General features: G+C 39.4%; 1 protein-coding gene across 9 annotated transcripts in view; it reads right to left on the reverse strand.

Annotated features, from left to right (window-relative positions):
* The window catches only part of AFF2 (AF4/FMR2 family member 2), a 364304-nt gene that overhangs the window by 293668 nt on the left and 59121 nt on the right, over positions 1–11515 (reverse strand). For 5 of the 9 annotated variants that reach the window (XM_017737557.1, XM_017737561.1, XM_017737558.1 and 2 more), the window contains exon 1: positions 11444–11489. The exons of 1 other annotated variant lie outside the window; for it this stretch is intronic. In XM_017737557.1, coding sequence (XP_017593046.1) covers positions 11444–11466 — 23 coding nt within the window. In that variant the 5' untranslated portion in view covers positions 11467–11489. Of the gene's footprint in view, positions 1–11443; positions 11491–11515 lie in introns of those variants that run through there. 3 more of the 9 variants (XM_017737554.1, XM_017737553.1, XM_017737560.1) reach the window with 2 other exon arrangements.

The raw sequence follows: 11515 nt of genomic DNA on the forward strand, positions 1-11515 counted from the left end.
CTGGACTCCACTCGAGGGGAACTGTGAGCAGTTGGGGTTTGTTTTCTTTTAAAATATAAGAAAAGTCTCAGACTCTGTTTGCCTCGCAGCCAGGTCAGCTGTGTTTTAGACTTCTCACAAACAAGTTTTTATTCCAATATATAGTCAGGTAAACAGAAGGAGGAGGCGGGGATGGAAGCCACTGTTCAATCCTTTAGTCTACTCTTTTCTACAATGGAAATAGTTAAGGGATCTGACCCTTGTCCCAGTTTCTTGCTTCCCCACTTACCACCCCTCTTCCTCCCTTTGCACTTGTACGGAAGGCAAAATTCCAGTAATTCAGAACTATGGATGCAAAGTGGCTCATTCTCAAATCCGCTCTCAACACCCAAATATTAGAATTCCTTTCTATCTGAACTTTAGGGACCATCTATGACTAATACGCTCTTGTAAGTTAAAATGAAAGCATCAGATCACAGGGTAACCTTTGCAGTTGGCCATTACCTCGAGCAACAGAAGATACTGTTCAGTGTTATTAGCACTGGACCTGATCTTCTGCAGCCAAGAGTTACCTGCAGGCTCCCTCAACCCCTACATCCCACCGGCACACTACACCCTCTAGCAATGTGCAGTTCATCACAGACTGTCTGGCCTTCCTGGGTAGCAGCACTCCTGAGACAGTTTGGCAGATTCTGATGCATTCAGAAATGTAATTCCAAACCAATACACAACTGCCAATACATTGAAAGAGTTTTATGCAACTTTAAAGATGATTAAGGGCAAGAAAATCTTTCAGCTGATGCCACGGATCACTCCAGGAAGCCCCAGATGGCTGTATCCAAACAGGGTACAGAAACTGCTACTGAGAAAACCTCCTTACAGAGGTCAAAGTGCTTTGCTGGGAATCCACAATGTTAACATCCTAATGTCAGTAAATTAATCCAAAAGTTAGAATCTTTGCTGAGCCATTTTTTCTAGAATATCCTAGAAGTGAATGCTATGAGAAACTGGTCAGCAGATACTCTGCACAGAGTAGGGCTTCTTACAACAAAGCAACCAAGGAACACTTTCTCCAAACCTTTTAGCTGCACTTGAGAATAATAATATTGTTTCATATATGTCTTCCTTTCACAGCAACTGAGATGAGTGAATCTGTACTTTGTTCGTTACAGATGCCTTTTTAATTGGCATTACTTTGCTGGGAGGATCAATGAGTTACCTCAGTGCTGCCCAATTTGCAGTTTTGCTGCAAGACCTTTTCCCTTAGAAATACGCCTAAATTCCTGTCTTCAATGAAAACTGCCTCTCACTAGAACAAGGAAATAATTTTGCTATCTAATCTGCCTCCTGAAACCTTGCCTAAAGACAGCTCCTGCCTCATTGGTAATTTATTTTTGGGAAATGGGAGGAAAATGCATTTCTTCTTGTCTTTCAGGCCATCCTTTTTCTAATTTTTCCTGCCGACTGGCGTTTAATAATATTGCTTCTGCAATGAACAGAAAGCACTGGATTCTCTTGAAAACAAAATGTTGCAATTTAGGGGAAAGAAAAAAAAGTCAATTTCTTCTTCTTATACATCCACAGAAATATGTTAGCTGGAAAATATCCATTATGCCTTGCCCATGGGGGGGGTATGACACCATCTCTCAAACCTCTGCTTTTGCCATGTGATGTAAAATAATTTTAAGTACTAGACAGAAACAGTCCCTGCAACCCTGCAGGTTTAAGGATGAATCATAGTGCTTGCTCTCTGAATTATGTCTACATCTGCTTTGATTTTGGGGATTGGAACTCGATCTTGGACAAAGAAGGTTGGTGCCAACAGCTCATGAAGCCAGTGCCCATCAAAGAGATGTGCTGGCTTTAAACTGAATGGCCCATGTCAGTAAATATTGTGAGGCCCAACACTCCAGTGCAGGGACACCGTATGTGAACTGAAAGGACTCAGCAAATGCTGAATTCAGGGGTTATAAAATGGATTTACTTAGCATTCTTTGGGTTCTAGACTCAGTAATATTTGGTCCAGCTGTTTATCACACATAGCACATTTACATATGACCTTCTTCAATCCCTCCTCCCCTCCTGCCCAGCTGAGAAAAATCAATAGTGCTTTGTTGTAGGGTTGTGAGAAATTCCAGAAGTGCAAGATAAGCTACTCTCTCGGTTCAACCCTAATAGCCAATGGAGCTCAAGGGAACTCACAATTACCACAGCTACAGCTCACTATTTCTGTACTATAATGACTTAAGAATATTTTAATGCTGGAAAAAAATAGTTGCCATCATTTCCAAATTTCTTTCTGCAAGATACTTACATATGATATCCTGGCCTTCTTATGAGGCCTGAACTTTTGGATAAACGGAATCAGAAGGTCTCTCACCCTTCTCCTTCTTCTCCCAACACGCAAAAGCAAACTTATTTTAAAGTAAAAAACACTAGTAGAAAGTATTTTAAATTAATTCCCAAATTATTTAGAAGAGCCCATTTTATAGGAAAAAGTAGCAACTGAGTTACAATAGAATGCAAGCATCTTATTTGTAGAGCAGGCTTCACCTCTATTTCACCACTGTGAAGCCAAAGTAACACCACAGGGCTGAATTGTATTAGACCAGACTTCCCAAAAAGAAAGAATATCACAGCCCTGCCTGTCAACCTCTGCAGGATTTTTGCCTAAGTGATCATTGCAAGATAAAGCCTTTTGACATAAAGAGGAATGAAACTGAATTTTAAAAGAAAAATGTGTAACAGAAAATGCAAGGCAATTATCTGATTACTAATAGGAAGAGGTACAGAGCCACGAAGTATAATGTTCAAGGGATTATCCAGCTTTGAACAATGCTTGCTTAACAGCTGCTACCGAACTGTGGTTTGTGTACTTGGCAGAGAGTTTCATTAATGATAATCTACTGTGTTTACAGCCCATAGGCCTCTAAATATGTTAAAAAGCTTTTTTATTTGTATTTTATAATCCTTTTCCCTTATGTTTTATGTTTTTCTTGATATTTTTGAGATCTGAGGGGGTTTATGTTTCAAAATGATTCATTCTGCTCTGACAACTGCAGAGCAAGATTGCAGTAAATGTTCCCTTGTTATCAAGACCATGTATTTATAAACAGAAAGGAAAACCATCGAAATTCATACTAGGATTTGGATCGCCACCAGCTAATACATTCAGATGCCAATATACAGTGCTCCATTGTTTAAATGCGAAAGTAGATGTCAAACAGAGGTGTCTTTGCCAGTTACTAGATATTCCTCAGTCACTCCTTGGATCTGTCAGGTTGCAGCAAATTGAAACTGTATTATTTTTGACATTGCATGTGACCTGAACTTCATTTAGAGGAATCCTGCAATTATTTTAAAGGTACAGTATTGATTAAGACCTAGATTTGCTTTAAAATTTGGTTTTCAAATGCTTCCCTGATCTGTTCTCTATGGCAACACTTAGATAACATCAGGAAAACAGAACATAATTAAGAATATAATTTTGTTGTGGAGGGCATTATGTATTATGCAGTACACTAAGAAGATCATCACGATTCAAATGCCAAGTCACTGAGTCCTGGCTGCAATGCTTTGAACACATGCTATTTCAGTGGCCATGATTCTGTCACGATAAAACCAAAGGAGATTATTACTTCAAAGCAATTAGCATAGTTAATTCTGACACAGGGCAGCACATTTCTCCTTCAGTCTTTCCCCCTCTTTTGTCCTCTCCCCCTCATTGTGATGGGATTCGTGCGAGTTCAGTGGCAGGGGCCGCGCTCAGCTCCAGAGCCTCCTGCCAGTCTGCACTCCCTGGGGACATGGCACTGCAAAGGCTCCCTACACCCACTCAGTGCCAGCCAGGGCTCCCAGAGATGTGTGATCCCCGTTCCAGCTGGTTCCACAGGCCCAGGGACACCACATCACAACCCACAGGAGCTCTGGGGTTTTCACACTGGCCCTCCCGAGCGCTGAGCTGCTGAGCCAGCCTCACTAAAACGTACACTTGAAAGAAATCCTCTCCCCTCCTGATCACTATTGGTTTCTATAGAAACAAGAAGGAACCTCTGTTCTTTTCTAAATTTTTCCCCTAATGCTTTTTGCAGACTGTGTGAAACCAATTTTTTCTAAGGTTTTTTTTTTTTATTTTTTAGACTCTACAGCCCTCCATTTCTAACCTAATTCATCCAATTAAAGAACAAGAGATTAGATAAAAAATGGGCATGAGGTTTAAATTTTAAGCAACTCAATCCTATGCATTAACTATCTGTGGTCAATCCATCTCTCCTGGGTCATTTTATGACTCAAGCATTTCAAAGTAAATAGTTTAAAACAACGGTACATCACAAGAGTTAAAAGGGGTCAAGAGGATATTTACTTAACCACTAGTTGACTTTTTAACTTAGAAATATTTCAGCAGTTACTGTATTTAAATGAAATCCATCTCCTCAGCATCCCCATAAATTACTCTGAAACTCCAGGGTTCCCATCCACGTTGTGAGTCACCACCCCAATGCCTGAAACTTCTTATTTAGAGAACTGTGATGTTTGCTTGCTTTGTTATTGCGCCCTTCTCTGGAGACTGCATTTGCACAGGAATTGCTATGGCTTGTAAATATTCTATCTGCCTTGTTGCAATCATTACGCAAATATACTTGCAGTCAGTCATATAAAAAAAAATAAGGGCTGTCGAGCTCTAACATGGGTTTGACTTTAAAAAATTAGAGAAGAAAATCTTTACAACAAATAGACAACAGTAGCCAGAAGTGAAAGGAGTAATACAGAGATGTTATTTGGGATCTACTGTTCTCTCCTATCACAAAATAAAGGAAGCAATAATCATTATTCACACCATGATGATACAATTTAATGCTGTTTTATAAAAACAACAATGAGCACTCATTTTCAGCGCACACAAATAACTTTCTTTTATTGTCAATTCATATTTACTCACACGTTTACTTGGGAAGCTTAATATTCATGCACATACAAATCACTTACTGTAGGTAGCAAGTTGAGCTAAACAGAATAGAGGTTGATTATATCAGGCAATTGCAGATGGGACCAAATTGATTCCTGATGTCTTACTAACACAGTAAAGCGACACCCAGGACAGCTTCTGTCCACACGTCTGAAGGAAGAATTCAGTACAAATACTGGGTTTGTGACTGTTGCTACCACACCAGCACTGTCAGATTATCAGCAAAGATAAGAATGGGACAATCGTAGAGCTGCAATCTCTGAAGTGTTATTTGTTTTACAATCCCTATGTTAACCTCTTTTGCTTTAAATGAATTAAAATCCTTCTGCAGGTGCTAAGAATATTATGAGAGTTGTAAACTGAACAAAGTGCTGTGTCAGATTCCTCCCTACTTAAACTCTAAGTCAGCACACAATCCTCATACCACTATATATAATGTTATGACTTTCAGCATCAGCTTTGAGAGTCTAGCACAACAATGTGCAGGGCTGAAGTCACCTCAAAGCCCTTGGCGGGTCCTGTTAAGGCTATTGCTCAAAAAGATGTTTTTTCTCAAGGAAAAAGGGAAAAAAATGCACTTATGTTATTGTTTCTTTCAGTAAATAACTTGTCTCATGTTTTTTAATCTATTTTTTCTTGTTAGATTCAACATGGCAGCTACAAATGCAAAACTAATTCAACACAGAAGTAACGAATAAAAAAACATGCCAATGTTATATTTTTTGCAAAACAGTCTATCATAGAAACAGCTGTTCAATATTAATTGTTTCACATTGCCAGAGAGAACTTGCCCCATAACTAACATTTTCAATTTCTTGGAAAAACAATTATGAAGTGTTTGCTCCATAGGCACTAATCACACTAGAAGTCATAAATTTGCAGAGGTTTTCTTCCATTTCACCATAGAAAAATGTTCTGTGTCTATAAAGAACCATTTTCAGCATTCATTTCACTTAGTAATATTTATGACCAAAAAAAAAAAAAAGGAAGAGAAAAAACCAAAGCCAAAAATCAAACAAAAAAACCCAACAGTCCCAGCACAGACTGGCACTCCTCAAAGGTTAACATAAGAAAATAAGTATATGACTGGATTGCTTTTTCCAGCACTCAGCAGTCCATCAATGATACACTGATATTCATAAGAATGGAAATATCGAATGCCTGGTGATCTGCCAAAAAATGGTATGGTACCTACTATGCATTATCTCCTTCTGTCTCTCCAAGAGAAACAGCTCTGTAGAGCTTCCTGCACAGACACTTATTTTAAGGGATGTATTGGTCAAAGCGGGGGGAGGCTGAAAATTTCATGCTAAGGACCAGAAGAAACATATGCCGCAGCTAACTATTACTGTCATACCTAGAAAGAATTTAATATATGCTAAACTCAAAGTGAACAGATACAGGGTGTGGAAGAGTGCAAGACTTATGTTAGTAACTAATTGTTAGTTCAGAAATCTCTGTGAAAGTACAGAAACTCTCTTTGCCAACATTAGACTATATTGAGGCCTACGTGTCCTTAATACGGCAGTGGGGGAAGAAAAGCCACCTTATTGAAATTATACAACTTCTAGAAGGAGAAAAAAATATCAACATAAAAATCCCAAAAACTTTAGAAGCAGATGCAGTGATATACTTCATTTTGGGAACAGCAGAACATGCCTTCCCTTCTTTACCTTACTCCTGGTTTACCCTACATACAACTCCAGGCTGCACCTGTGCGTGGCTACCTCCAGCTCTCGTGACAGAACCCTCTGCCTGTTTGCTGTGGCTGCTATTACAAGATTATGTAGCAAAACAAGAATATCCAGTTGTTGGTCATTGATTTATCTATAAAACAGTAACTGTAAAAATGATAAAAGAGGTTTTGTACTAGACAGTCTTGTGAAACAGTTTATTACTTAAGCATTAATGACCCGTTTAGAGGTCTTTACTGGTCAGGTAATGACCAGCTAAAGGAGTTAAGGGCCCGAGGCAAAGCACTCTAATAAAACCCTGCATACAGCATGTGTTTGGTTCCTCCAAATTCTATTAGGAAAGAGAAGCGTAAAGGGTAATGAAAGACATGTCCAAGAGGCACTCATATCAGCCCTCTCATTTTATATTTGGCATAACACACATGGCCTTATTCCAGCGGCACAAATCATTCCTTGTTTATACTACCACCTATCACAGAGAAGAGCAGTAACTACAGCCGAAAATGGCCAGCCATGATGTTAAGGACCCTGATGCTTTGGGCAAATAAACCTTCCTCCAACCGACAGAACCCATCCTGCCTCTGGAACACCCACTGTCCTTTGCACCTACAGAGAACGTGTGCTCCAAAGGAGAAGGGAGCCAATACGTGCTGCCAGGCAGCTCAGCCAGCCCTGCCAATCTTAAATTCTACTCTAGTAGTATTAAGGGTGGAGGGATTAAGTGCTTTTTGTATTCCTATGCAATTCTACTTGAATATGAATGCCCACTTGCTTTTTACTGTTTGCATTACGAGAAAAGGCATATTAAAACAGGAGTTTAATATTGATATCACCACTCTAAGACTGAGACAGAACAGCTGTATATATATACTTGCCAGTAAATTAGAAGCCAAGGGTTGGAACACTACCCAGGGCCTCACTCTTGGCTTCAGAGGCAGGTAAAACACTCAGGCCCACACAACCGCATCTTGCTATTACAACGCCACAGCAGCATTGATTTTGGTCCTGATTTACAGCATCATTTGTTCTTGATAAGAGCCACTTGCCAGCACTACTCAGAAAAAAGTAAAATACAATCTAGGAGTGGAAATTAGAAACAAGAGAGGATAAGAGGCTAAGAACTGCTAGAAAAAATGTGTCAAGATTTCTGTATTTGCAGGATAACGTGTTCTAGGTACAAGCAAGTTTATTTGCTCAGCATTTATTACTGTCTTCTCAACAGTAAAATAAGGATAAAGAGCATTCTGATGACTTAGTCAAAAAGTTACTTAATTTCACTGTCACTTCTTTGCCTATAGTGTATTTCAGTGTTTATTTTAAAAACCACTCTGCAGTGTTTACATAACTAATTATAATAGCTTCTGTAGAGAATTTCTAATTTTTTTTGTGTGTAAACAGCCTTTTAAGCCATGATCAAGGCTTATTTCAGACCTTAACAATCCTTCAGAGCCATTGCAGATAATCATATAAACACACATTAAGCCAAATTTAACTCATCTACTCAGTAGTGAAATGGTGGCTTAACACTTGCACCTTCCAGCTTTCAAGGTTAAATATCTCAGCGCTTTATTTCAGACCATCTGAAGTGATCACAACACAATCTAGGCATTTACTAAAATTAAGTTCTCCATCAGAAGTGGGCAGAGCGGAAAACATACACAATGTTAAACAGATATGATTATTTCTACAGCTATACACTTCGGAGAGCTAAGGATACAAAAATAAAATTCAGGCCCTAACTAGAAGTTGATTCAGTGCATGCAGCACAAGGCCTGAATTCAAACCAGATGATTTCTTCACTTTTTAGAGCCAAATTACAAATTTTTGCAACACAGGGTTAACAGCAAAAGTGCTGACACAACACTAAGTGTATAGTGGCGCCTGCAAGCAGCGCTATAATTAATCTAAGTGTACTGTCATTACGCTAAACACTGCTTCTGCAGGATCATTCCAAACTGTGAGGCTCTTTCTCTGTTTCTCAGATAACACACAGTTTATTTCCAATCATGTACATTTCCAGTGGCATGATTTGCTAAAGTAACATTAGGTCTTGAAGCAATATCTTAATCAAATCAGAATCTTCTTCTGTAAAACAAATCTTTGGCTCTTGGAGAATTAGTAACATCTAATGCCTTAGGATAGAGATGTGAAACTGTGAGCTGAAAAATGCACTGCTGGAGACCATACTCAGCCTCCTTGCTTCTAGCCATTTACAAGTACATCCATCTAACCTCCTACCTACACACCTCCACTTTATATGGTCATAAACCACCAATGCAATATCTAAATTATACCCTGAAAACTCCAGGTTTGAAATGGGTTGTATGAAAATTCACCTCATGTGGTTTATTCATTTCTGCAAGAATACAAGGCTCTGATTCCTTTTGGACAGAACTCATTTAAACAAAGCCCAACAGCAAACACCCATAAATTAAAGCATTATTGGTATTTATGAAGAGACACACGTAAACTGAGTGAATTTTGTGTAAAAGACTTAAAAAAAGGAAGGAAGTGGAATCTTGCATATAAAACACCAACTGCATTCACAAAGTTATTAAGTACTTTGTGAATTAATACCTTGAAATATGCATTACAAGGAAAGAAAAAAAATGCATCCCGTCTGGAAACCTGTTTATTCACATGCATTTCAGATTTCTCTCCTAATGCCTCCCACATCCACTGAAATTATAATGTCTTAATAAACTAAGAAAATATGGGAACAGAAGGAATTTCACAATATCTGTCTGAAGCTACTAATTTATAATGGATATAAATTTATCCAGAATATATTCACTTTACTTCAACAAAAGCTGTATTTGAAGCAATTGTCTGCTTCAGTGAGCAAGCTACTATGAATATGTTTACCGAATTAAAATATATATACCAGAATTACTTATTCTTTACTTTTCATATGCAGGCCACTGATTAAAGACCAGTTAGAATTCTATAGCAGGATTCCTATAGTTGTGACTTTAACATGGAACTAGTATGATAAATTCATGTAGATCACTTTGTAGAACTCTTAGACTCTTCAGTGTAGAGCTGGGTAAATTTATTTTAAATGTATTTTTGAAAAAATACAGAGGAAAAGTCAATGACCAGATGAGAAGCTGTGGCCACTGAGCCAGCACTGACCACAGAGTTGTTCTGTACCTTCACCCTTTGCAGAGTTGCAACAGCGAGAATTAGACAAAACATCTTCAGAAGCACGCGTTTAAAAGACACAAACACCACCAAGCAATCATTCACACTAAAGGTTGATGTGCTGTAAAGTCAAGTTATATTTTTCCATCAATAAATGTATTTCATCCAGTAAACAAAGAGGACTGCAGTACACATCCACATACATACATACTGGGAGAAGCCACAAAACATGCCTGATAACTGTTCTACATTTCAAGAATGAATAATGATTACAGGCATATGGTCCTAACCCACGGTGTGTCAAAACCTAGAGCAAAGTAATATTAACAAAGTAATCATACTTATTCTTTCATATCTAAAGATGGCAGTCCAGAAACATTTTAATTTAGCAACAATTTTGCTCCCCTCCTTGTGTTGGCAGTGGCATTCATGCAACTGCACAGGCAGATAGACCAGGAAATTAATCTGGCTGCAAAGCATTTTCCCTCCCTCCCATTCCCACCCCCACAAAAGAGAATGAGCAGGACCATTCAGCTGATCTGATTCACAACATGACATCCTAAAGCCAGTAGCAGCACAAGGCAGACAGAACAAATGCATGGCTGGGGTAACACCAGAAGGCAGGACAGTATTTGTCATGTATGTGTCAGATGTAAAGTCAATGAACAAACACATCTACAATTGACAGTATCCAGGCTGTGATATTTTATAGGTGCTTACATGAATATCCAATGTTCATTATTCCCTTTGTCTTTTCAAGCTTTCCAACTCTCACCTTTGGAAATCCAAATTACCTCTGGCTCAGACAACCACATATAAAATCACTGTAACAGCTACCAACATGACCATGTCCTCTGTGCCAGGCAGCAGCAGCACATCAGGCTATTGCTACTGAACTGGAATGGCCAAACTCTGCCAGCTCTGTTACAGCCTGTAGGCACACCTGTAGTTAGGAAAATTAAATTTAACATCCACAGTACAGACACAGAGTCCACCAATTTGCTAGGTGGGGTAATCCTCTGAAGTCTAGACCACCAGAAAGCTGCTGAGAAAGAACATCCTTTGAGAATGAGAAAGGCCAATGTCCTAAAACATTCAGAAAGAAGTGACCAAGGGTGTACTGTCCCCTGTTGACTGAAGAAAGATGTCAACAGCAAAAGACAAGGTGGTTAAATTGTGTGCCAGGTGATGTTCCATCACTAGTCACACCTGGTTAACCCTCCACATCACCAGGTCACAAGTGTGCCTGAGAGGACAGGTGAGCACAGCAGGTTTTGACAGCCAGAGATAGGTCCTCAGCTAATGCCTCCACATCTACTTAATCCACTTCACGTTTCTAACATTCTTTCCTCAGCAGCATGAAAGATCTGCTAAAACCAAAAGCAGCCAATGACAATGGGAAGCAATAAGTGCTTGGGACGCAAAGCACCCCACCATGGTGTGGAAGCCATGGTCACCCAGGTCCTGTTGCCCCTCAGTGGCAATCTGTTCACTCCCACGGCACAACAGCAGATCACATCTGTCAGCCAAGACAAGAAGTAGGAATCCTGGTTATTTTGTCCCATTCCTACCAGCTAGAAAACACAAACACTTCCGACCAAAGACCCAACCACCCTCCCCAGGTGAATCCCAGGCCACAAAGCTACAGGATCAAACTTACTTCTGGTGCTGTGACTGCTGCATTTTTGGTTGTGTTGTAGCTCATCTTCAGGCAGGTGCATAGAGGCTGGGT

Source organism: Corvus brachyrhynchos, unplaced genomic scaffold (genome assembly GCF_000691975.1).
Source record: "Corvus brachyrhynchos isolate BGI_N302 unplaced genomic scaffold, ASM69197v1 scaffold346, whole genome shotgun sequence".
Taxonomy (NCBI): Eukaryota; Metazoa; Chordata; class Aves; order Passeriformes; family Corvidae; genus Corvus; species Corvus brachyrhynchos.